The sequence below is a fragment of the Anas platyrhynchos genome, chromosome 1 (assembly GCF_047663525.1).
Source record: "Anas platyrhynchos isolate ZD024472 breed Pekin duck chromosome 1, IASCAAS_PekinDuck_T2T, whole genome shotgun sequence".
NCBI lineage: Eukaryota > Metazoa > Chordata > Aves > Anseriformes > Anatidae > Anas > Anas platyrhynchos.
In genome coordinates, this window is record NC_092587.1 from 191,270,088 (window position 1) to 191,297,757 (window position 27,670).

The 27,670-nt window shown below is 37.7% G+C and overlaps 1 protein-coding gene across 10 annotated transcripts in view; it reads right to left on the reverse strand.

Moving 5' to 3' along the window:
• The window catches only part of GRIA4 (glutamate ionotropic receptor AMPA type subunit 4), a 225,924-nt gene that overhangs the window by 139,459 nt on the left and 58,795 nt on the right, over positions 1-27,670 (reverse strand). For 9 of the 10 annotated variants that reach the window (XR_003500434.3, XM_005016336.6, XM_005016337.6 and 6 more), the window contains exon 3: positions 9,167-9,406. Coding sequence is in view for 8 of the 10 variants with exons in the window: in XM_005016336.6 (XP_005016393.1) it covers positions 9,167-9,406 (240 nt within the window). In the remaining 2 variants the exon portion in view is untranslated. Of the gene's footprint in view, positions 1-9,166; positions 9,407-15,358; positions 15,496-27,670 lie in introns of those variants that run through there. The other variant, XM_072032739.1, reaches the window with a different exon arrangement.

The following is a 27,670-nucleotide window of genomic DNA, read 5'->3' on the forward strand; positions in this document are numbered from 1 at the left end:
TATGTCTGGTCTCTGGCAGCATCGACTATACTCCCCTTTGTTTGCTACCACTCTGTGCTCCAGCACTGAAGCCAACACCTGTGGCCATATAAAAGGCTATGTACAGCAGCTGCGGGACTCAGATGTCCACACTGAAGTAAATTTCTAAAGCATAAGCATTTGGATGTGTGGCTGGCTTCCTCGTCTGAGTCTTTTCAAGGTCTTCTTTAGAGGTCTGCATTGCTGGTTGTTGTATCTATCAACTGTCTACACTACTAATACTGACCAATGTGTAGTGGAAACATAGGACAGCCTCATACTTAGAAAAGATGCTCTTGGCTATGCTGATGTAAGGTTGCTGCAGTCCCTTCTCTAAAGACAGTTTTTCTGCAGATTTTTGACAATGGTGATATCACTGATATATATCTAGGTAACAAAAGGCAGAGTAGCAAAAAAGCTAAATAATCAGTAAATCACAACATTCATTTCTACTTAAAGCATTGTTCTCTGGAGGGAGTTTATTTAATCTATGGAAAAGGTAAATATAAATCCTATTAGTATGCATATAAATTACCCACTCTGATATAGTATGAAATAATCACAGAATTAATTTTTACAGCATACAGATCCCAACATATGGTTTGCAGTGCTTTTATTTATGACTTGTCTATATGGAGCAAGTGAAAAAAAATGCTCCTCAGAACAATGTCTACTAATATATTCAGGTACAGCATGTACTCAGAAATGTGCTGAGCCACAACAGTACTCGTAAGTCGTAGGAGCACCTGAAGTTAACTTTTCTTTTCAGAGAATAAGTGGAAGCATATATTCAGAATTACATTGTTCTGCTTTCAAGTAAAATACAGAATGTGTGTGTAACAAACAGCTGAAAATGACATGCCCCCCTGTAAATGAAGGTGTTACAGAAGCAGGTAACAACAAATTAACTGTTTGTGCCAGGTTCTGGAGATGCAATTGCTCTGAAATTAATAGAACAACCCATTGGAAATAGAAATGCTATTTACTTTAGGATGTTGGAATATGAAAGCATACAGAAGCCAGAGCCATATGGCTGTGGACACAAGACACAAAGCAAATTCTTTCTATCAGGAAGATAATGGGCAGTCCTTTATTTAATGTTTCCTGACTGATATATTTCTATGGTGTTTGCATATTAGGTTATACTGCATATTCTGAGTGCTTAGCTAGATGACCAAAGCACGCTAATGCAGCTAAGTTTGAGCCACATCTTATACGGAATAGCAAAGTCAGGGTACTCATCTGTACACCTAATGATCAGTTTTTTATTTCTGTATCTTTCTGTATTTCCACCTTTGCTGAGCGTTCAAAAACAAGAGGAGTACTTTTATTTAATGAAGCCATTGGAAGACTTTCATATGTAGTGAATTCCGAGTTCATTACTAGATTTCAATGCTGTTTTATTATTATTGCTTCTCCTTGGCGGTAAGACAAAGGAAAGATGGAAAATCATAGTATCGTTACTGATGCTGATGCATCTCTGTTTCATGTGTACACTTACTACCTATATTTTCAAGATTTTATCAGATGCTGAGAAGATGACAACAAGCTGGCATGTTGCTGGTATAATTACGAATGAGCTAACACGGGCAAAAATAAATATTTACAAACCAGTTATCAGTGGATGAGGTACATTGGTCTATTCCATTAGAAACATGGTATTACTGAGTATAGACAGAGGCAGATCGTATGAAGGGGCTGAAAAACTTACTGCAGTGTTCTTTATTCAATGATATTTTATAAACTTTTTCTCTACATTCCATGTATCAGTTCAGATCAGCCTGCACAAAATTACAACAGGACTTTGGTAAGCAACAAACACAGTGGTACTTGGATCCTAACATGTATGACATGATCCACTGCCCATCTAGAAGGTTTTTGATGATGACGAATGGCTTCTTTAACACATCTTTTTCTGTTCACCTACAGCATAAGTGAAAACCTATTCCCTGGTATATATTAGGGCTACTGAAATCTCCAAACCAGTTTCACCACAAGACCTGATTTAATGATACTACTCTGAAATATGTAAAAAGCTGTCATGCTGAGAATACTGATGATCTTAATCTCAAAAATTGTCAAGACATAAAATACCAAAAATTTTAAACCTACAGAATAGATGTTAGTCAATAAAATGTTGATAAAATACAAGTGGTCAATAAAATACAAGCAGCAACAAAATCAATGAGACCAGTTATCCAACGCTGTTTGTTTTCTAAAATACATCATTTCAATGTTTTTGCAATGCTGTGGCAGCTCTGCTCTTTATTTCACAAAAGTTTGGTAAATAATTGCACACTGCAGATAAGAAACTTTTGTTTTCATGTAGTGGACACAGTCATAAGCTTCTGTTTCTCTTTTATTCTTGGACATTTTGTCAAAGGTTGGCAGAATGAAAAACACCTGTTGTGGGAAACCTTGCAAACTCTTCTTGGTGAACATTATAAAAGAAAGGACCCAAGACCAAGCAGATCACTGCAACTGAAGAAAGTCAGGTTGCTATTTTAATCTTCCCTATGAACCAGTATGTAATTGTTGTTTCTCAAGTTTACCTGAAACACCCTGTGACATTCTAGCAGTTTAAGGTAAGAATGCTATAGGTCTAGGCTCAACAATGTTATGCAGAACACAATCAGTAATTAAACAACACTTAGTGGCAAAAACTTTTTCTTGGCAGTACTGTGTTGCATGTTCATCTCCAAGATGTTGTTTATTAGCAGCAATTGGTCTTTTGAACTTATTTCACTAATAAGAATCTCTATTCAGTATTTTTATGCAGATAAATAGGCAGGTTGTATTTCTAGATTGTTACTGGCTTCAGCAGTCTAGCTCTTTCAATTGAGCTAAATAGCAAAATAACTTTCCAGCTTGCTATAACATTATTTCTCTTTTTCATTATTAAGACATTGACAAATTTGTTCAGAAGCACAGTAAAAATATCAAGTAATACTTGATGTAGGGCCAATTCTTGCAGTTTCTGAATGCTCAGTGAACAATAACTCAACTTATTGAGAGCCATATTATAATTATAGTCCTTCGACCTGATTTTACAGTGTTTTTATCTTAAGTCACTTAGAATGTTTTTGATCTTATTTTTGAATAATGGAACATACTAAATGTTTTACAAAGGCTATATATATAATTGAATAGCAATAATATATTATTGAAAGTTGCTCCATAGTAAAAAATTAAGTTATCTTAATTTTTCACAGTACTTAATTTCAAGTACTGTGAAGAAACCATTCCCAGTTTCCTGGAGAAATCATGAAAATTACATAAATATAAATCCTGAGGGGACCGAAGAGATCATCTGAGGCAGGATGTAGTAAAGCAGATCACCATTGCAGATATTTTCTAATCTCTTCCTTAAAACCTCCAATGGTAAGAATCCCCACAATCTGCTCGGTTTATTATAGTGCTTATCTGACCTTGCTGAAACACTTTTCATATTAACACCCTAAATCTGCCTTCCTGCAAAATAATTATAATTCTTTCCTTGATCTCAGTGGGTCCAAAAAAGATCTCAGTGTGTACAAAAAAGAACTGGTCTTTGCTCCTTAACAGACCTTCTCTCCAAGAATGATCTCAGTTCTTTAATATTATTATTCCCCCACTCCCTTCCCCCCCCAGGTTATGCTTTTAATTTATTATTTTTTTTCATATTACTCCTCTCCTCTGGACTCTTGAAATTTATGTATGTGATATCTATATGTGGTCAACAGTAACAAGAGTGCCATTCCAGCAATGGATGCCTGATCCTTGCTCCATGCTCATACCAAACGCCTTTGATGCAGCTAGGAACAGTACCTAGTGTTTTCAAATACCAAGGAAAAATGGTGGGACACAGTACTGCCAGCATTACATCCTCTGTGTGCCTTATTCACTCGATTCCATTCCACTTCCTCAGCTAGCAGATATTTTTTATCTTTGCTGTTGAAGTGTGAAACCCAACATCTCAGCCAGCTGAGAGGGAGCAACATCTAGCTTCCATTCCCACATGCAATTTTTTTTCATCTCAATATATCTACTTTCTTGGAAACAGTAAAACAGTCTTGAATTGCATTATTTTTAAGGCTCTCCACCACTCCTGAAATATTTCTTATGATACTAGTGCCAAGCTAGTTACTCTGCACTTTGTGTTTGTACCTTTGGTTCTTCCCTCCTAAGCTTAACCTTTGCACAGCCTTTATCATACTTCACCTCCTTGATCTATCTAGCAAGATCACTTTCAATTTAGCTTGCATCACTTATCTTGCATCACTCTGTTTAACTCACTGAGGTTGAGCATCCACAAAAGCTGTTCTCAACTTCACTCTGGAAGTTCACTAGACTAGAGCAAAGACAAATCCTCACACCTCATCTGAGAGCTACTCTTAGTTTTAACATGTGTCATTAACAACTATTTAAGGGTATAGTTTCTTAATTTTCCAGACATCAGGCTATAGTTGCTTTTCTGTTTTCTGTTTCAGGCATGAGGCATCATCACAGGAGGTAGAAAGTTACACCAGACCTACTGCTTACTGCTGTGACAGCTACTCTACCAAGGGAGAAAATTAGATTAGCCTGATAAATTGATTATTAATAACCAATTCCAAAATCTCTCTCAAAGAGGGAGAGCTATACATTTCCCATACCTTTCTTTACCTTCTCCAGACATCTGAAACCTCACCAATCCTCCACAAGTGCTCAAAAGATAAAAGCTTGCATTTTGCTGCTCTAAGTAGCATAGGATTAATTTAAACAGACCATCAGCACTTGTGTAACTCTTCTGCCAGGTTTAGATTTTCATAAAATAAAATGGTTTCAACTTTAAAGGAGCTGCTATAAAAACACTATCCAGAAATGTAGGGAAATTAAGTTTATCTTGTGCAGTGAGTTGTTTTTTCTCACCTGCAAACATGACTGAATTGGTTTAATGAACACTATGTAATTAAAAGGAACAAAGAAAAAAATAAAACAACACAACACGGTACATAAACAGCTCACATGCAATGCCTAATTTCTAGAGGAGAACTATTAACTATTTTACAGTTCTTGCCTCTGCTGAGCCAACTGCTAGGCCAGCTGGTGGCTCTCCCCCTCCTGCTACTGCTCTTTAGTCACAGTCAGGGACTGACAACTCTTGCTGGGAAACAGGGCTGGATTCAAATGGCTGCTTTACTTTGGTGAAAGCACCTCCCAGCTCACTGACTGCAGCCCTCACTGGTGTCCCCCATAGCCCTACAGCCCCTCTGACTGTCTCCACCCCGGGCTTCCTTAGCTCTGGGTAACACCTGCAATTTTACCAACTGCTATCCCAGCTCTCAGCAAGGCTGCACACAGCATGGACAGCTAACACAAGCTTAAACAGCTTCTTACACCTCACACAAACTTCTCCAACTTTCTTCTATGGCTTTAGGCTCCAACTTTTGCTTTCTGGTGCTAGAAATTATTGTCAACAACTAGCAAAACACAACCCTAGGCACACCTCTGCCCCGTCTAAAATGCCACAGTGATTTACAGATGCACATTCCCACTTGATTGTCTGCCTCTTTATAAAAGAAATACCTCTCAATCACAACGAAAGAACATACACAAACCAAATGTTCTCCTGGTCTGCCCATTTGGTCCTTTCATTTATCTTCCTTTATGATGACATCAACTGAGCACTTCACCTCTGTGGGACTTCCCTTTTCTGCTGAGTATCTCAGGAAGGCATGGCTTTCATTTTAGGCCTTCCTTGCTATGTGTTGTGTAATTCGTTTGAGTGTTCTTCAGCCTGCTCTTTCCTTTTTCTGTCTGTGTACCTGGCACCTTGCTGTTAATAGTAATTGCTGTTTACATTCATTGTATTAAGCACCAGGTCATAATTAAATCTTTTTATGGAAGGAGGGTAGGAGAAAGGACGATGTATTGAAACCAAAGGGCCTTTGAGGTTTTAACCTCCTCCTTACTTGCTCACCTTCTCTGTTAAGTAACGAGTTGCATTTTCTGTCATCAGGTCTGATGTTTTTTGCAAAGCCTGTAATGTTCCCTGCTAGTTACAATGCATTTTGTAGCCTTGTCATTCTTCCTACAATCTGCATTCTGTCACAGGACAGTGATTTTCCAGATGACAAGACTGAAAGAATGTCAGAAAAGGATTTAACATACTGGCTGAAGCCACCATCCCGCTGGAGTTTGTGAGCACCAAGACAACTCCACAGCATAAACCCAGGTGCGGAACGTGGGAATGACTTGGAGAGCTGCAGCAGAAGTGCATTCCTGACCTGAACTAAAATGCTTAACATAGACATCCCTGGTAGCAAAAAGACTGGGGTTCTACAGGGAGTTGAGTGTCTGTCCAGAGATGAACAGAATGATACAGCAGAGAACCCACCTTAATACCTGAAATTAAATGTTCACCCCTTAAGAGCAAGCAGCAACTGAGCAGCATGCAAGAGAAGCAAGAAGCGAGGCAGATGAAAAGGCTGGGAAATAAGGTCTGAGAACAACAACCCTAAATGCTGCCCTCTTCCTAAACAGCTACTATGTCTGGCTGGAATTTATACTTATTGTTTACCTTCCTGCATAAGAATTTATTTGTAGTTTTCTGGTTAAGTTGCAAAGAACAATTTTCAGGCTCAGAGTCAAAAACAAAAGGCTAAGTGATTCCTGTTCCTACAGTTTGGTTGGATGGAGCTTCTCAGAGAGACAGGGAAGTGTCTGGCATGGACTGGAAGTATCTTTAACAAAAATCTAGACATGACTACATGACTACATTCCAGCCTCACTGAAAGAGATCCTATGTAACTCAACATCAATATATATATATATATATTCTTATTACACTGAATTAAAATATATTTACTTTTTTTTCCACTTTCTTCTTCTTTTTTTTTTTTCCTTTTTTTCTTTTTCTTTTTTTCTGAGCCCCGCATTCAAAATTTCTGTTGTGGAATGGTAGTGAAAATTATTCATCAAGAATATATCTTTACAGTCATCCTACTACTTAAAGATACATCAAATCTTATTTTCTCCTGCATTAAATAGAGTCACAAGACCTATTCAGATTTTAAGAGATGATCCAGTGTAGCACTCCTTGCATCCAGCCTATCAAAGACACACCAGTGTGTTCAGAGCTGCTGAGTTCAGTGCCATAGGAATCATTTATTAACCACACTGTTATAAATGATTTTCTGTAACTGCCCTTGGTGTGATACTGCATGCTTAGGAATGATGTCTCAATCTAATTAAGCATGTGAATTTAGATGAGAAAGGTGACTGCAGGTTGTGCACTTCTTCTCCTGACAAATTGTTGGACCTGTAGGATCTCATCTGTAATTGCGTGCTTGTTTTCTTGCTCCTCATTACTGTTTTGAGTAAGAACACTTTTAAATTCACTGTTTTTTTTTTTTTTTTTTTTTTTTTTTTTTTTTTTTCCTCTGCTTAGTTATAGAATCACAGAATCACAGAATGGTTTTGGTTGGAAGGGACCCTAAAGATTCCAACCCCCCTGCCATGGGCAGGGACACCTTCCACCAGACCAGGTTGCCCAAAGCCCCATCCAGCCTTGCCTTGAACACCTCCAGGAATGGGGCATCCACAACTTCTCTGGACAACCTGTGCCAGTGCCTCACCACCCTCCTAATAAAGAATTTCTTCCTAATATCTAATCTAAATTTCCCCTCTTGTAGTTTAAAATTGTTACTCCTTGTCTTATCACTTCCTGACAGAGTCCCTCCCCAGCTTTCCTGTAGGCCCCCTTTAGGTACTGGAAGGTTGCTCTAAGGTCTCCCTCGAGCCTTCCCTTCTCCAGGCTGAACAATCCCAACTCCCTCACCTTGTCTTCACAGTAGAGGTGCTCCATCCAGCTCCTTGATCATCCTCATGGCCCTTCTCTGGACTTGTTCTAGTACGTTACCTAGTGTATTCTGTAAGGCCTCTCAGAGCTTCCCTTGTTGGTCCAGCAAACATTAAAAAAAATCTTTTTTTTTTTAATCAAACAACAACAAAAAAACACCAACAATTATGGAACAATGCAAGCCCTTTCATTTTGGCACATTAATCATTTTTATTTAAATTCAGGTATTTAGGCAGTTTATCAAGCAAAATTCTCACTGAAGTGTAGTGTTTGTATATACAAGAAAATTGACTTCTACAGCCATAATCAAATAATTAAACAGATTTAGTTAGGTCAGTAAAATTCCCTATTTCTACTGCAGAATAATTACCCTGGAATAAAGCCACTTCAATTTAGAATAGCCTGTCCACATGGGGAGCTATATTGAAACAGCTGTAGTAAAATAATTATTTGACTACAGCTACACCACACACTTTTTCCCTGAAAATAAGCCATCAACATAAAAATCTTGCCTCTTTCACAGAAGCTCAGCCGTGTTGGCTAAATACTCTTCCATACTCAAAGTGCTTTGCCAACAGAATGAATGCACAATGTGGAGAATGTGAGATTTTACTTCACAATCCTACAGTAAGTGGTGAGGTACAGTGATGCACTTGCAGCTTTCTACCACTTAAAAGGTTCTGAGATGCACTGGGATGTGGAATGGAGGATGTAAACAGGGAATGTGGCCTTTTGTAATGCACCATGAATTTTATAAAAGCAAAGTTGATTGCAGAGGTAACTCCAGATGAAAAGAGCAGTGGACAGAGATGGCTACTGCATCATCCTCTCCTGCTGCTGCCATGTAGATACATCTCCTACCTTCTCTTCTCTGCTGCAGCCTGAGGGCCTCACATTCAGTGAGCCTCCGCCTTGACCTCCGAAAGCATGAGCTCACTCACATCTCAGCTTATACCAGTGCAGGTGCAGCAAAAACGTGGCTGGTCCTCTCAACTTCTTTGTACTGCTCTCACTTATGAAGTGAGTTGAAACGTGAACTGATCTGTACTGCTTTTTGAACTGTTTGTTTCATTAACATTCATTAAAATGTTTTAGCATTAATGACCTAAAATGCAGGATTCTGCTGGTCAGTTGCATGCTATTTGTATCCAATATCCAGTATTTTCAGGCTAAGGAATTCTTCCTTCAGCCAGGGTTATTCAGTCAATGGTATTTCAATTCAAAGGCTCTTTAAGACTCACCAGGATCTCAATACCATAAAAAAATGTACAGTTCTTGCACAAAACAATCAAACTAAAAAGATAATAAAGCTGGGTTGCAACTCACCTCGATCTGTGTCATACAGGAAGACAAAGCGATTCCATTCATAGTGATCCAGCAAGCTCAAGAGGGCTCCTCGCAGAGATGGCCGCAGCTGCAGCACAAACTGACTCTCGCCTTCGGTGGGAAAACTCGGTGTGATGAGGGAGATGTGCAAGGCGCTGCAGAATGAGGTCAAGGTATGTACTGATCTCTTATCATATAGTCCAAAAATGGCAAAAACTCCTCTAGAATACTGGGAGCAAACTGGAAGGAAAAAGCAAAAAAAAAAGAGTTCACCTAGTGACAAAATCTGTAAATACATACTTACACATTTCAACATCCCCAACTCTATAAATTGAGTATTTCCATTTCTGCCTGTATAGTTAACTTCAGTATATACATGTGTTTAATTCTGGAAACCCATAAATAGCTAAATAATAGTTTGCCACTTCTGAATCTTATTCACAGAACATTACATTACCTATCTCTCTCTATATATATTTAATTCTGTAGTGAAATACAAACTATATGACATGCATTTTTGCATGCCAGTGAAAAGTCAATGTATGCTGTTTTAGCCACAGCTCTGTACATTAATAGGGTTTGATCATTTCCATTATTTCAAGCAGAAAATTGTTCACATTTCAAAATAAGCAATTGACCTCACGAGTAAAATCTGGACATTTTGAATTCTGGCAATATGGATCTTTCATTCCCATTTAAGCACAGAGCCCTTGTGCTGCATTAAGACTACTACAGACACTGAATAACAACCTATTTCATGAATAATCTCCTTGACTTTTAAGAGAACAGCTGAAGGAAAATGTAGTAAGTCAATGTGACCAGGCTATTGCCCCAAACCCTTTATTTCTACTCTGTGTCAACCTCAAAACTAGAAAACAAATGACCTGAATATATATTCTGAGTTTTGATTTGCTCTTGGGCTCATTTAAGATGTAGAGAAAGACTTCTATTGATTTCAGCAGATTGGATAAGGGCTTTACTTATCTATGCACATAAAAACAGACATGACGGCATTTTTCTGAGTAAATACTGCTTTTTTAGCAACTCATAAATGGTCCGGTGAACAGCACCCCTTTTATTTGAAAGCACAAAACAACTTACTAGAAACTCTGTGTGATAATTAACAACAGTACCTATCCCATAATCGCAGAAAATGAAGAAAGGAAAAGTCATTTCAGTGGTCATTATATACTTTTCCTAAGCATGTATTTCCTATGCACTCCTATTCCATATCCCTCCCTCCTGCCAACTTGTTCTTACATATACACAGAACCAGGGAAAACCTAAGTCATGCCCTTTTAACTAGATGACATCTAAAAAGAATACAGTTGGGCCAGATGATCTTGGAGGTCTTTACCAACTTTAATGATTCTATGATTCTATAAGAGGCCTCCTCTCTTTTAGTCTGGAGGTCACAGTTACCCTGCGAGATCATCACAGTCAGGGAACCGTGTACACACTTAGCAAATGGGAGTATTCAAAACCAGTTCATCTTTAATTGTTTCATGTTACATCATAAAAAGCAAACATAGAACTTGTACATTTTTCTCCTTAGACTTGGGCAATTCATCCAGTTCTGATGCCAGAACTGGAACAAGTCACTGGAGGGCAGTTCTGGGATTTTATGTGCTGTCCCAATATTTCAGCCGTCACCCTAAAGATTTTCACAGACAGATAAGTAATTTTAAAGGTTAAAAAGCTTTCTTCCTTCTCCTAAGTTCCCCTTCAATATGTTGATACATAGCTCTTAAAACCTTCTTTGTGTTTGCTTTGCTGGACCACACTGCACACATTCTCCCAGACCCATCAAATGACTGTCTCTCCCTAATCATTCCCTAAAGTGCTGTTCTGTGTTGTCTCAGTTTCATCTTGTCTGTCTTGAACTCAGTTGACCAACCTGCTTAGAATTTCAATTGAAGGCTTTCTGCTTCTTTCTACATTACTTACCCATGTCTACTGTAAAATACTTTTGCTGACATATCCTAAGATCACTTTTTTTTTTTTTTAATTTTATTTTTTTCTAAATTTACATCTCAGTGATGGCTGACAATCATCTCAGAATCAAAATTCTGCTCTGTCTTCCTCCTGGGTCTTTTCCAAAAGATGGCTTTCTGCTTATAGTATAACATTTTTATTAGTCACCAATGTACAACTTTCCAGTATGTCACATCTATTACTGTACTACTCAAAATTATTTACTTCCACAGTTATTTTGTTAGTCTGCTCTGAATTTCTAGAGATCTCTGTATTTACCTCACCAGCAAATTCTGTCAGGGTACTATGACTTTTTAACCCCATGTCTGTTATAAAGTCAGTTTCACAGTACCTTTCCACCACCAAGCTTCTTCATCCTATTACCTCCTCTTCTAACCACATTTGTTGCAAACTTCCCCTTAGCTGTTTTAATGCCTGCCTCTCTAAACTCTTCTTTTTGCCTCTATTTTCATAAATCACTTCCCTTAGGAGCATGCTTCTTTTAGTTCATTCTCTTGGCAAAAGGAAGATATTGATTAATCCCATACTTTCTATTGTAGTAATTTCTGATTGCATTTTATCCCAGTTTTTGTCTATAGCTATACTTTAAAGTTTTCTTTCTATCAGAATTTGTTCCATTGCTTCACAGACTATCGATGTTAGCTGCTAGGTCCATGGCTGATGGATTCTATGTCCACTTTTAAAAATAAATATTTTATGTGAAGTGGTTTCCCTATTCCCATTAGCTATCACGACTATTCTTTTAAGGTCAGCATCCTTCCTGACTGAAAATCAGTATCTATTAGCTTTAAGTCCATATCCAGATTTTCATGATTTTCCAATCCATTATCAATCCGTAACAGACTCAATTTTCCTATTTCCTCCCTTTGAATTTATAGATAAAAATGACATCCTGTAGTTGTTTTAACGCCCTTTGCAAGTCCCAGTTTTCATTGACAGCACTAACATAAGTTTCTGATTTCTTCAATAAATGTCCTCTATATATCCTGATTTCTTATTGTATACCTTTTTAAAGTATTTGTTTCTTCTGTCTTTCTTGTATAATCATTCATTCAATTCTGGTGTCACATCATGCATGTTACTTTCCCCTGCAAAAGGATTTTTCAGTGTTTTACAACTCTTTCTGTGAGGAAATCTGGTATCTGTGGGGTTGCAGGGCTTTGATCTCATTGCAATTACATAAAAATTGTGGGATAGCTTGCATGACTGGAATTATGTCATGGGTGGCTACATGTCTTTTTAGGAAAGACAGGCCAGAAAGTTGAGGTAGTAAAGTTGCTCTTTATGTGAAAGAGCATCTGGAATGTATGGAGCTCTGCCTAGGGGTGGATGATGAGAGAGTGGAGAGCTTATGAGTAAGGATGAAAGGGCAGGCTAACATAGGTGACACCGCTGTGGATGTTTACTACAGGCCACCTGATCAGGAAGAGGAAGTTGCTGAGACCTTCTATGTAAGTAGCTTCACAGTCACACACCCTGGTTCTCATGGTGGTCTTCAACCACCCTGACAACTGCTAGAAAGACAACACAGCTAGACACAGTCTAGGAGGTTCCTGCAGAGCATTGACTATAACTTTTTAACAAAGGTGGTAGATGAGGCAATGAGGACAGGTGTACTGCTGGACATAGCACCAGCAAGCAAAGAAGAACTAGTTGGAGACATGTGGAGGATGTGGAGACATTCAGAGAGACCTGGACAGGCTGAAGAGTTGGGTGAAGTTCATTAAGTTCAACAAAGGCAAGTGCAGGGTCCTTCAGCAAGGGAGGAATAGCCCCAGTACAGGCACCAGTACAGGCTGGGGGCTGACCTGCTAGAAAGCAGCTCTGTGGAGAAGGACCTGGGAATCCTGGTGGACAGCAGGCTAACCACTAGCCAGCCATGGGTCTCTGTGGCCAAGAAGGCCAACGGGATCCTGGGGTGCAATAGGAAGAGTGTTGCCAGCAGGTCAAGGGAGGTGATCCTCCCCCTCTGCTCTGCCCTGATGAGACCACATCTGGGGCATTGGCTTCTGTGCAAGAGAGACATGGATGTACTGAACAGAGCCCAGTGGAGGGCTGCTAAGATGATTAGAGAACGGCAACATCTCTCTTATGAGGAAAGGCTGAGAGAGCTGGGCCTGTTTAGCCTGGAAAAAAGACAGAAGGGATCTTAATGTATAACAATATCTTAAGGGAGGATGTGAAGAGGCTGATGCCAGACGTTTTTTCAGTGGTGCCCAATGCCAGGACGAGCAGCAATGGGTACAAACTGAAACACAGGAAGTTCCATCTGAGTATGAGGGGGCACTTTTTACTGTGGTGATAACAGAGCTCTGGGACAGGTTACCCAGAGAGTTTGTGGAGTCACCTTCTCTGGAGAGATTCAAAACCTCCCCTGGATGCCATCTTGTGCAACGTGCTGTAGATGATCCTGCTTGGCAGGGGGGTTGGCCCAGATGACCTCCAGAGGTCTGGTTCATCCTCAAGTATTCTGTCATTCTGTGAAATGTCAGTCTTCCTATATTTGCAAGCACAGTTCAGTTGACTTTACCAACTGAAACAGCTGAATCTACACCTTGTGCACATAAGTGGTAGTTAATTAATACATTTTCATTTTAGAGAAAGCCTTTCATAAGCCCTGGATTTCCTTACTTCTTTCCAGGTTTATGTAGGCAAAATGTACTTTTCTGAACACACAGTCCATACAGCAGGATTTTACATGATGAAAATTTCAAGAAATCAATATCAAGCTTTGAAATGAGATAAAGCTCAAATTAAAAACAAACTCATGAGCAAGCAAGCAAACAAATCAACAACAGAAAAAAAAAAAAAAGCCAACACAGAAATTGCATTAAATAACATAATATGAACCATACATTTTTTTTTCACTAAAAATAACAGAAGAATAATTCTTTGAATTTTTCAAGCAAACCATCCTTGTCACTGCCTACATCCAAATGCAATAATACACTGACTATCAATAAAATCCTGAAATAACAGCTATATAGCTATGCTGCTATAATTGAGATCAAAACTGGGAATTTACTGAATTGTGTCCTTCTTTGCTTGATAAGAAAAAAATACTAAGATGAAGGTTATTAGAATTTTTCTTACTCAGTACAATACTCACAGAGAAGAAAAATGCCTATGACACTGTGGAGATTAGGCTTAAACATATGCAGAGATGCTGCACAGCTCCTGAATCAATTTTACAGTAATCAGCAGCGACCACAAAAACCAGTAATGCCATGAGGATTTGCATTCTGACTCACTACTGTTCTCAGAAAATGCCTCCAGGCAAACATGACTACCTGGATTCCCCAATTCTTTATCTATTTCTCTTAGATTTCTAAAGGCATTTTACTTACTATAAATGGAGTAAACTATGCTTAAACACAGTCTCATATTAGCATTCTACGATAATCTTGTTCAACATTTCCCCCCATAAATATAAAGCAGTGACAAACAGACTTTCATAAGCATACTTTGAAATACGTTGAATAATAATTTGTCTTTAAACAAGGCATCTCTTCAGAGTTGACGATTTCAGTATTACACATATGACTTTCACCTACAAATTTAGCAATGCCATTGGTCTTATCAAAGATAAGCTGTATGTGGCACACATAAGAAAACATTAGCTGTAAGAAAACATAAGAAAACAGTAGCTATAATATGAATTAGTTATGTTCTATTCTAGCAGTTTGAATTATGTTTTAGTACTGTCACTTTAAAAGAATGGGTGACACATGGGACCTTCAGTTGTAAACAAGAACGCATAATGCCTTAATAGCAAAATGTGTACTCTGCAGGGTTTACTGAAACATGCAGTCAAACCACATGTGGTCTTCTCTGTGAAAGACTTCCCAAGGTTCCTGTTATTGTTGTAAAGACAAATTCCACACTTTAAAGACAAAAATTTTCTTAAGAAACAAAACAAAACGAAATCACAATTTCTTATTATTCCTGATTTCCAGAAGTTATACCCATAAAATTAAAAAAAAATAAAACCTCCAGTCAGAGAAGGGAAAGACAGAGTCCAAATACAGCTGTAATCATTACCATGGAAATAGCATGAATGAGGGAAAGTTTGTGTGATGTCGTTGTATGTACAAATACAATTAAAGAGACATACCCAAACACATATTTACATGGTATTGGTCTTGTTTCATTATTGGTCTTCTAGGACACAAGCTCTGAAACAAAGCATTGACCTACCTTTTCAAATGTTTTCCCCTAAAGTGTCAGGCTTCTAGGTCTGAAAGCACATCCTTCAAACTCTCCAATGTGGGTCCTTCCCATGGGCTGCAGTTCTTAAAGAACTGCTCCAGCACAGGTCCTTTACATGTGGTGCAGTCCTTCAGGCACAGACTGCTTCAGCATGGACTAGACACACTTCCTGTCAAAAAAACCTGCTCCAGTGTGGGCTTTTCACCCTGGGCCACAACTCCTGCGAGAAGCCTGTTCCTGCATGGGCTGGCTCTCCATGGGCTGCAGGGATTACGTGCTGCACCACGGTCCTCTGTGGGGGTAACCTGCACCACCATGGTCCTCTCCAAGGGCTGAGAGGAAATCTGTGCTGTAATGCCTGGAGCACCACCTCCCCCTCCTTTTTCACTGACCTTGGTGTTTGCAGGATGTTTCTCTCACATTTTCTCACAGCTGGCGTGCAGTGTTTCTTATCCTTTCTTAAATACGTTATCATAGAGGTTCCACCAACTTCTCTGGTGAACTCACCTTTGACAAATGGTGAGACTATTTTGGAATTCTGCAACCAGCTGTGTTCAACACGGGGTAGCTCCTGGGTATTTCTCACAGAGGACACCCTTGATACACACCTCACTACTGAAATCTTGCCACAGAAACCCAATACACATACTCAACTCCAGGTAGAAATACATCTAAAAAACCCATATAAGGAATTACATTTCCCTGCCAACACAGGAGTGTATGAAGACTTTCATTTGATGGGTGACTGCAAGGTTGTTAAGCCATGTGGCTCACACTTGTATATTCTCTGTTTTGTTCTGCTACTGTGCACCGTCATTGGACAGCACTGATGTAAAAGTACTGAGCAAATTTTCTTAACCTAAAGAACTCCCTCAAAGAGGAACAGTCTAGCTATATGAAGATGTGAGCTCTACAAGTGAGACGCAGTAAAGAAAGGAAAATCATTTAATCTAAATAAGGACTTATCTCCCAAGGTCAAATGATTTATCAACCTATATGCATATGCAATCTATATGCTTCAAGACTTGAGAAGCGATTAATATACGATTCCTAGAACAGCTTTGAGATGAGAGGCCCCTGTTCAAATGTCAAAATGAATCTCTGTTCAGTTTGCATAGGACATTCCAACATCTCTTTCTCCTCTGTCTTCCCTAACTCACATTCTCCTGAACTCCACTGACCTCCGTCTCCTGGAAGAGGATGCAAAGTCAGCCAGAGCTCTAGATCACAAGGGAAATGATCCAAATTAATCCTCATGTAGTTTTCAAACATCTTGCCTGCAAATTAAGTACAAATTGATACAAATATGCTCTTCCATGAGTTTATGTTTGAGACTGCTGATTTTATGCTAAATTATGCTCTTGTATTTAGAAAAAGTCCCAGTACTAAGACCATTTTAATGAGGTACCTTCATCAATTAAATCACTGATGTGAGTTGATAAATAGGACTATAGAAGAGAAAACACTGTTACATAAAGTGGACAGATGAAAAGCATTATAGTTGTATTAGGACCAGTCTACTATTATCTTAAGAATGGTCTTGAATAAAAAAAAGGATATATATATAAATACTGCTATTCAAAGAAGGGGAAAAGAGTTTCTTACAAATTATGCATTTGTTATTTGTGTCTAATGAAAGAAGTACCTATCATAACTCTGATGATTTTCTTTTTGTACACCTTGCACTCAAAATCATCATCTGCTTTTGCCTTTTCATTGTAAATTTCTTCTGGGGGAAAAATAAATAAAAAAATAATATATATCTGCATCTATATCGATATTAATATCGATATCTTTCTATATCTATATCTATCTATATCCATATCCATATCCATATCCATATAGTATCATAGAATCATAGAATATCCTGAGTTGGAAGGGACCCTTAAGGATCATCAAGTCCAACTCTTGACACCGCACAGGTCTACCCAAAAGTTCAGACCATGTGACTAAGTGCACAGTCCAATCTCTTCTTAAATTCAGACAGGCTCGGTGCAGTGACCACTTCCCTGGGGAGCCTGTTCCAGTGTGCAACCACCCTCTCCGTGAAGAACCCCCTCATGATGTCAAGCCTAAACTTCCCCTGCCTCAGCTTAACCCCGTTCCCGCGGGTCCTGTCACTGGTGTTAATGGAGAAAAGGTCTCCTGCCTCTCGACACCCCCTTACGAGGAAGTTGTAGACTGCGATGAGGTCTCCCCTCAGCCTCCTCTTCTCCAGGCTGAACAGGCCCAGTGCCCTCAGCCGTTCCTCGTACGTCTTCCCCTCCAGGCCTTTCACCATCTTCGTAGCCCTCCTCTGGACACTCTCCAACAGTTTCATGTCCTTTTTATACTGTGGTGCCCAGAACTGCACACAGTACTCGAGGTGAGGCCGCACCAGTGCAGAGTAGAGCGGGACAATCACCTCCCTTGACCTACTAGCGATGCCGTGCTTGATGCACCCCAGGACACGGTTGGCCCTCCTGGCTGCCAGGGCACACTGCTGGCTCATATTCAACTTGCTGTCTACCACGACCCCCAGATCCCTCTCTTCTAGGCTGCTCTCCAGCGTCTCATCGCCCAGTCTGTACGTGCAGCCAGGGTTTCCCCGTCCCAGGTGCAGGACCCGGCACTTGCTCTTATTGAACTTCATGCGGTTGGCGATCGCCCAGCTCTCCAACCTATCCAGATCCCTCTGCAAGGCCTTTCCACCCTCATTCGAGTCCACAACTCCTCCTAGTTTGGTGTCATCAGCAAACTTGCTCAAAATACCTTCTATTCCTACATCCAAATCGTTTATAAAAATATAATATATCCATATCCATATCCATATCCATATCCATATCCATATCTATATCTATATCTATATCTATATCTATATCTATATCTATATCTATATCTATTATCCTGCATTCAGAAGGCACACATCACATTTTAGGTATCATCACACCTAATCACACCTAAAGCACTATAACTGGAAATATTACATTGTTACTTCAACTAAAATCAGTTTGAATGTGAAGGTGAACAAAAAGAGACTAAGATCTTTCTGGTCAAGATAAAACAAAACAACCAAACAACCCTGAATCACAAATATGGTACTCTCAAATATTTACTTCTCTCATATGCTTGTCCTCCTACAACATAACTGTATAATGAGAAGTCTAGTATGTTGGACACTGAATCTCTGAAATTAAATTCATACTCCAGAGCAAATCACCTCACATTTCCATGCCTCAGTTCTCAGTGTCTTGACTGCCTGGTCTATTTTAGATTATGAACAGCCGACAGAAAGGCCAGACTTCTGCTAGATGTTTGTAAAAAGTTTAGCACAATAGTCCAACTGTCTCACCTGTGGTCTCTGGGTGCTACCTAATGTGTATAATTATGTTTTATCTAATGGACCTGCACTTTGTAATTCTGTAGTAAATTCCATATAGTAAACTCTGAAAACATGTAAACATTTGTCCTAGAGATCAGCGTGTTTAGTTGCATGCATAAAATTAAGCATGTAGCAAAGAGTGTGCAGAAGTACCTATTTGGAGATCAGCAGATGGATCCATCAAATTTGAGACAGAAAATTCATGAGTATCCTTTACATTTAACCTATACCAATAGGTTACTACCAATATCTGTAAGTGACTTGCCAGCTCATTTAAAAATGCTCTCCTAGGTACAAGGAAAATCTTGGTTTACTAGATCATACAGTAATTTGGGAAATGCAGTTTTGTTTGTGCAGCTGCAGATGTGAGAACATACTGCAAAACAAGCTGCAAACTTGTTACATTCTTTAATTAATAATTAAGTTTGCAGAACCAATTCTTCTCTAAAAGACTTTTACTGCTCAAAGTAAATTCCTGAAATAATAGCAGAAAGTGATAGTGCATTTCTTGTCTATGGAATGGAAAATTACATCAAATTAGCGTAATTAACATGCACAATATTTTCTTCTTTTAAAATCAGTTTCAAGACTGTAATATAGTATTTTTGTGCAATGTCTTGCAACAGATCACAAAGCTACAAAACATTAACTTTAGAATGTTATTCCGATAGATATCCAAAATAACAAAAAAGAGAAGGCCACAGAGAACAGGCAAGACTGACTCATAGACTGAACTGCTGAACTCATTGCTTCGTATGGAGCAAGCTTTGTTCTTCTCAAATTAATCCACCAATTAAAGCTTTCTCCAAGCTAATTCAGAAAGAATCCGTGAAGGGAGACTGTATGTCTGTGTAAGTACATGTTCACCTAGGGAGAGCTGAGAGGACCATCTTATTCCTATCACCAGAAAGATATAAAGATATAAATACATATATAATGTATATATAAAATTATTTTTTTTTGCCTTTCTCTAAAGCAGAATAATATATGTTTGGAAGACAGATCATCCCAGCTTAAAGTGGATTCACCCACTCATGGTACCTATCTGTTACTTTTGGCTATAAAAGGAGACTAAAACTAGAAAAGTCTTGACACCTACATTTAGATAGCTACCTTTTTTTTTTTTGTATTTTACTTAGTATTTTTATGTGTTTTTATTCCCTGTCTATCACTAGATTCAGTGTGATTTGGAGCTGCCTTTCTCTGAGGTCCTCCTCACGCAGCGGGCACACATTCTTTTCAGATAGTGGCTGCATGTATTTCTCAGATACAGACCATGTATCTCTGTTCTTCTGAAAAGTGCTGACAAACTCTCATTTCTTGATGGAGAACAAAGAGTAACTTGGCCTTTCATAAATTTCTGTGAGGAAAACTGCTTTAATCTTTAAGTACTTTCCATCTGAAAACTTCTGCACCACTAAAGTATTTTACTTTCATTAATATGTAATTCCAAATAATTTAAATCCAATGGAACATTTTTACACAACAAGAAAACATTTTCCACTGGGTTTATTTATAAAATTTCTCTTTCCGCTGTGCCTTGGCTAATCTATTTGATAGAACTCCTCTCATGAATTTCACATTTGCTGAATGCTAACAAATCTTTTCTCATTTTTAAAAGTACTTTACAGCTCTCTCTGCAATAAATTACCCAGTATTTGTGCCTTTGTCCTCCAGTCCCGTGCACTCCATGGATCTGGTATTTATAGCTGTTTGGCAATGCACATCCACGTGCATTTCCCTCACTTATCCAAAGCTTCCTCTTTGAACACTCTCCCACAGAGAATCCACATGCAGCATTTACCTTTCATAGCCATATGAATGAGAATCCACATTGGTACATAAGTTATTTTTTGGATTAAAAAAAAAAAGGCAAAAGATAAAAGTATTAGCACCATATGAGGCTGCTAGTTTTTTCAAATTCAGAGAAGTTTTTTTTAAAAAAAGTTAAGCCCTTGGTTTGGACAAAAATTTCCCATGTAGCTGGCAGGTTTTCTCAAGGACAAAATGTCCATGATCATCTTTCTATTTCCTATGGGACAGAAACTTAAAGATGAATAATAGAATACATGGAAATTAAACTGGACTAACAGAAAAACACTGTGGACAATGGTAAAATTCTCAGTTGCTTAAGTGAGGTCAACATTTCAACTCAGATACTCATGGTGGTCAGAGATCTTTGTGAAAAATCATATAACATCTTCAGTTTTTTAGTTGAGGGAAAGTTTATCCTGCTTATGGATGACTATCTACAGAAATAGTGGTTTATAATTCATTTGGATTGCCTTTGTGATTAAGTACTTTTTGCTTTTCTTGTATACTTTTTCTTATAAGACATATTATTTCTTTCAGTTCAAGTTTGAAGTTCACCCAAACATGCATTTGTGGAGAAAAAAAAAATTCCCCCCAAAATGTAAGATTTTATAAAACCTTCCCCCACATCCAATTTCAATGAAACAGAAAATAAAGAAGTCTTAATTTTGTTTTAAAAATTAATCCTTTGATGGCCCAATTTTCTACAATATATAGCTTTCTTGTTTCTTTTTATCTTGAAAAGGGAAAAAATCAGAACATTTAAACAGACTTTTTTCTTTCCAGAAGAACTGAAGAAAAAAATCAGTACTATTTTAAATAGGAGGGCATCTTATAAAATGTGTATTTGATTAGATAAAAATATCTCATAGCTACTTAGTCACAGATTCCTGTTATGCAAAAGAACAACTATTGTAAGTTTTCAAAAACAAAAACAAAAAACAACAAACAAGAAAAACAACTATTTTTTTCTTCCTTTTGGAGAAACATGCTAATTTTACAGTACTTTTGCCAGTGATACCGTCATTGAATGGGATTTATTGAATTTAATAGGAAATTTGAGATGTGCAATATATTAAGGCTCCTGAACTAAATGGTTGGATGAAATATCAAAGTTATTATCATTTATACCTCACAGTTTGAACCAATGGTGCTTCTTTAAGTAAAACCTTGTGTTCTAATGTAACTGAGCTAAAATAAAACATGGACTCTGCTGTAATTAGAAGAAGCTGAAATCAAGTAATTTTTGGACTATTGAGGTAAGCTTGTTACTAAGCTTTCCACGTGACTTTAAAAGAGGAGTAGTCACCTAACTGCTCCCTCTGACTTCGAAAATCTCTCCTCAGATCTCTGAAACATCTGGGGAAAGGAGGAAAAGGAAGGCAGGAAATCATGAAAGAGTAACTCGGTCCTGCATTTAGACAGAAGACCCTTAGGTGTTTGTTGTTTAAAAGTGAATGCAGATTTTTGTCTGGTTCATAGCATTTAGAATTAAAGCTTGTCCCGAGGGCAGTGATGTCACTTGATCCATCACTGGGAACTCTATTTTTCTTTCACTGCTGAATCTATATGACAATTTCTTATTCTTTTGCCTTAATCACCCAGCTAAAGCAGATTGCTCACTGAAGTGCAGCGCTGTTTGATTCAGTCCAGGATTCTAAATGTCGGTGGAGCTGAGACTGTTATTTTGGCTACCTTCTTCCCCCAGTAACAGATTTCACATTATCATGAGTCCCCTCACTAGTAACCTAATTCACTCTTCATTTTTATTCATGCAACTACCAAAGGTTATCATTGAAAATAACTCCTACTTATCTGTTTACCTTTGGATATTTAACTCCTTGCTTCTGATTTATTCTGCCTATCTGTAAACTGGTGGACTGAATAATGCTCTTGGATTTCCTACTAGAGCTTGTATCTCAACTGTGTCCTACTGACCTATCAAGGAAAGACTGCGCTGAAACCATTACTTTTTCCTAGCATTTCTGAGGGAAGATGTACAAGACAGGAACGAGCTGTCACTCACAACTGAATTTGACCTTGGAAAAAAATGCACATTCCTTTTCTGAAATACATTAGTTCACTTGAAGAATAGTCATAGATTCCTATTGGCCTTAGTAAAATCAACAGACATTCATCACATAAAGTTAAATAAAAACATTAAGGACAACATTGCTTTCTTGTCCATTCTTAACTTAAAAGTATCTTTTAAGTTAAGATACTTAACTTAAAAAGTATCTTTTAAGATACTTTTAAGATACTTAAGATACTTAAAAGTATCTTTTAAAGAGCCAGAAAACACGATTGTTCATTTTTGAAAACAATATTAATATTAAGAGGATATATGTGATGAAACACTCATCTATTTCCCCCCCTTTCCTATGGGTTAATAGAGCTACAATCTAATTATACAGTCCCTACCTTGAGAAAAACTTTTTAGACATTCTTTTGTCACAACTGTGATTTCAATAAGAAAAGCTTCTGTATACTTTTGATGGAATCTGTTGTTTGTCCTTCAGTTTCGTTCCTTCCCTTTCATGGCACAAAGCAGAATTTGAAGCCAGTATCATTCTCACATTACATGAATACAATATCACATGAGATTATATACATCAGATAGAGAAACTCCTACCAAGACCTAGAAGCAAAGTTCTCCTTCTGCCTTCCACAGTCTGTGACTGTATTTTGACAGCATAGCAGCTGAACAGGGCTCTGTTGAAGGTACTCTCAAATCAGAGGCATCTTCTGAGCTATCATTTCAGAGATCAAAATACACAAAGTGCCTATTTTTCTGTTAGCTTTCTCACATTAGAGGACTTCATCTTTATTTCTAGTAGATAGAAGATTTCCAAGCTTCCATGATTTTTCTTCTATGTTACAATGCAAGTGTATTCCACTGAGTCAATAAAAAAACAAACAAACAAACAAACACACAACTATGTGAACTTTACTTTTTTATGTACATCCAAAATGTAATTTTTGGATATATGGAGTTATGCTGGATTGTTTCTTTTCATACATCACTACTGGTAATGGTAGCATTCCCAGAACACTTAGACGCTTCTGACTTAGCCTAGAATTACTCCATAAATGGTGTGATCTCATTGTTTTTACTGTTGTTTTTTTCTAGCCTTGATCTGATGAACTGGCAAATGGTACCACAGAGATGGTGGTCTACGTGATAGGAAAGGCATTGGTGTATTTTTATTTTAGCTCCCATTTTAATTTTGACTAGCTACTGGCATGTCACCTTCAGCTATTCTGAGTTTCCCAATCTGAAAATTAAAGATGATAATACTTCAGTACTTCATATAGTTGTGGTAATGAATAAAATACTTTCAAAGAATCACTAAGATGAATGTAAATATGCTTATTATCTATCACTGGCTTGTTCAGCAAGAGTTCTTTGAGATTTCATGTATCATTAGTGAAGGACTTGTTAGTGTTAGGTCAGAGGTTGGACTCTATGATCTTGAGGTCTCTTCCAACCCAGACGATTCTGTGATTCTGTGATTATTCATACTCATATTCATACTTGTATTCATAGCCATCCCTCAAACACCCTTGGCATTATTACTCTTAACTCCACAGAAACAAAACCATACCAAGAGAGTTTTTCTCTTGCTCTTCCTAGACATTTGTGTCTTAGCCTCTTTGGTTGATTCTGTGTTTTGGAATTATGGTTACTTAAGATATCTCACCCCAACATCTCAAACAGACTGTGGTTTCACTACTTGTACTTGTTCTTTTATGTAGCTTTGTTGTTTTGCTGCTCTGAAGTTTTTTCAGCATCTTATAGTTTGCCTGTTTTCCCCAGCTAATGTAGTGGTCGTAGTTCAGGGATTTTTCAGATGTAGATTCTGCTTACCATGGACATGCCATGTCAAAATGACATTAGGGATTACTGTGTGTGGAGGGCCAAAAGTCCATGGCTTAAGAAACCCTGAGACAACCCCTTCCCTCTGCCCCCCTCACCCCCCTCCCCCCACACACTTTCTGTGCATCTTGTAGTTTGTTCTCTCTTCATTTTAAGAGACAGTTTCTTCTCAGCCTCCCACAATTATGCCGTTGGGAATCAACAACATTATAGCTGGGTGGTTTTAAAATCAAATGGAAATGCATCCTCCACTGTCTTTCTTTTTTAATATTTTTCCACCAAACTGCTTCTTCTTCATTGAAACATTAATCTATCTACTCTTTTTTATGTATAAAATGCATTCCTAAATGGATGTAGATCTCACATAGTAATTAAAATAATGAGAAAAAGGAATTATCTTTCAAAAATAAAATATAAATGAACTGCTCAACCAAGGTTATTTAAAGTGAAAGCTGTTCGACTCTTAAATGGAAGACCAGCCTCATCAGATCTGAGTGCAAGATGGATTCTGGCCATGCCCCTCTGTTTAATGACTTCACGCTCTAACCACTTGATATGAAAAGCAGGTTTCAGAGTCAAATGCCACAAATGGAGTATGCTTCCTAAATAATTCTCTTCATTTCAGATATGATTTAAGAAAAGGTTTAATACATACATAAATATATCTGTATATATATCATAAGAATATGCACACTTTCTATTTCTGTGGATCACAAATTCTGTTATTATAATGCAAACTGTACAGCTAACATTTTTTCAATTTTAAGTACGTATAAATATCTACTATAAAATGGAATAGACATTAGCTTAGGTGACTTTAAATGTGATAGGCAGATAAGTCCAATTAAAAAAAAAAAATGAAACTGTGGCTAATATATTTGCCTTACTTATATACTTCTCTATGTTTAGTTTAGCAAGAAAAGCTTATCTCGTTTCAGTTCCAGGCAAAAGATACTTATAGAAATGAATGTGCTGTTGTCTGATAGTTTAACATCCAACAGAAGAGGAGAATGCTTATCTTGTCACATAAAGCATATTTACCACCCACAAAATATTGCTTCAAGTGATATAATTACATTGCAAGTTCTATGATGAATTATCATCTCTTTTATATCTCTGTATTTGTAAAATATTTGTCAAAATGGTGTCTTTATCCACAACAAGAACTCCTAATGGCTACCACACTAATGATAGCCTGTAGAACGCAGGTAAAGGTTCTGAATGTTTGGCATGACCTATCCTCCCTTGACTCAAGTATCCATTCTGTAAAATAACACAACCTTTCAATAAAAGACTGAAATTGCCTAGCATATGGCATATTCTCCTCTGAGTGCAAAATTGCTATCTTGCATTAAAATCAATTGATTTGCACTAGGACATCACTAAATTGCATTATTACATTGTTGACTACAGTAATGTCAGAACCATTCTTTCAGTCACAGCTCTCTTTCACATTATTTCCCAATACACAAAAAGATGGCAGTACAGCATACTGGCTTAAATCTTTAACACAAAGAAATAAAACTGCTTCCCAAAAATCGCTGGTGAAATCCTAAACCACCTGTTATTGTTAGGTTTATGTGCTGCTTCAAATCTTTCAGCAGGTGATGAGTTTTCTTGATTTCTCTAAAAATTTACCTTCTCAAGGTTGCGATTATGATTTTTGCATTTGGAAATTCACTGACAAAAAGAAATCAGTAACAAAAATGTATTTTTCAATCATCTTCAAGTTTTCCTGATTTTTCAGCTAATCTGTTTTCTCTATGTCAAGTTTCCAAGTTTCTCTATGCCCCCATCTTAAGCAAGTATTTCCATAACTTCACAATTTAAACAGGAGCACAAGCCCTCTTTTTCCTTTCTGTCGTATCTTGGGCAGGAATTGGACCTTATCCATATGGCAGTTTGAAATGGACTATCTATAATTGATATTTCCACTGAGCTGAGAAATGTGCTGGTGATGGTTTTAAAAAAGAAGACAGATAAGAAGGGAGCTGAGATTGGTTAGCTGGCACTCTGTTATCTCTATGAACAGACCAAAGTCGGGTGTACGGTGGGGTCTGGGGGAAAAGGAGGCAGATTGTCAAAAATAATTTGACGTTACAAAATATTTTTCTTTATCTTGGTTATCACAACAGATTTAAAATAGCTGTCATATTGTGTTCAAATGTTACACTTCTCAAATGAAATGCTTGTTTTTCATTTTATTTTTAGACTGTAGGGCTGACCAAAGCAGAACCCTTCACTTCATTGAATAGTTCGATCAACAAAACGAGCAATACACTCTATTTTCCTTTCTCTGTCACTCATGGTCCTCAAAAAAAGACCACAGAAAATTAGTAAAATATTTAACAGCTTGATGTAAATAATGCAAGAATGTGTCTTTGCTGGTCCATTCAGATGTACTTCAATTAATTTGCTGTAGAGATGGCTTTGTAAATAACAAAATATTTTATCTATCACCCCAGGCATTATGTAAGGCTAGTAGCTTCTATGCTGGCATTTGCAGAAATAAGCAAATTCAGTTCAGCACAGTCCACAGCTGTGATCATTGAAGTAAAGCTCAGGGTCTAGGAGCCACTCGGATATTGTACAAGACAGCTGTACTTTACTACTGGTCCACTGGGCCTGATGCTAATAATTTTTAAATGCCTGTTAGTTAGTTACAGCAGTGGCCTCAAGCTACCTCTTATTTCAAATCCTATTAACATTTGTGTATCTTTAAAATACTTTATTGTCTTAATTAGCATTTATTCATTCATAATTCCCAGTCTGCTGCTATATATTAACAAATACCCAAATAAATAAATAAATAAATAAATGAAAATGAGTAACACTGGCTTGAGAGTGGGTGGATGAAATGTGACTGTGGTAATGTGCACCCAAATCAAATCAATCAGACGAAACATGGAAGTGCTGAACTGCTTCTGTACATGTTGCTTTTCTCTGCAATGCTCTGCAGGATCAGTCTGACTGTCTTAGGATAATGGATTGGTATTGCTTACAGGCTTAGTGGAAGAAGGCAGATCACTGTAGGCAGAGATTTTAAGAAAGCTGTTTAGTTAGTCTTTTTAGTTACAAAATTAGATAAAATAATATTAAAACCACTATTCCAGTTTTGACGATTCTTGCAAGACATACTCAAAAAAGCTGTTATAGAGCAAGTTCTTCCTTTCACTCTGAAACTCTGCCTTTCTTACTTTATATTCTGTTTCAGGAAAAAAAATCGTTAGCAGAAAGGGATTTTTTTCTC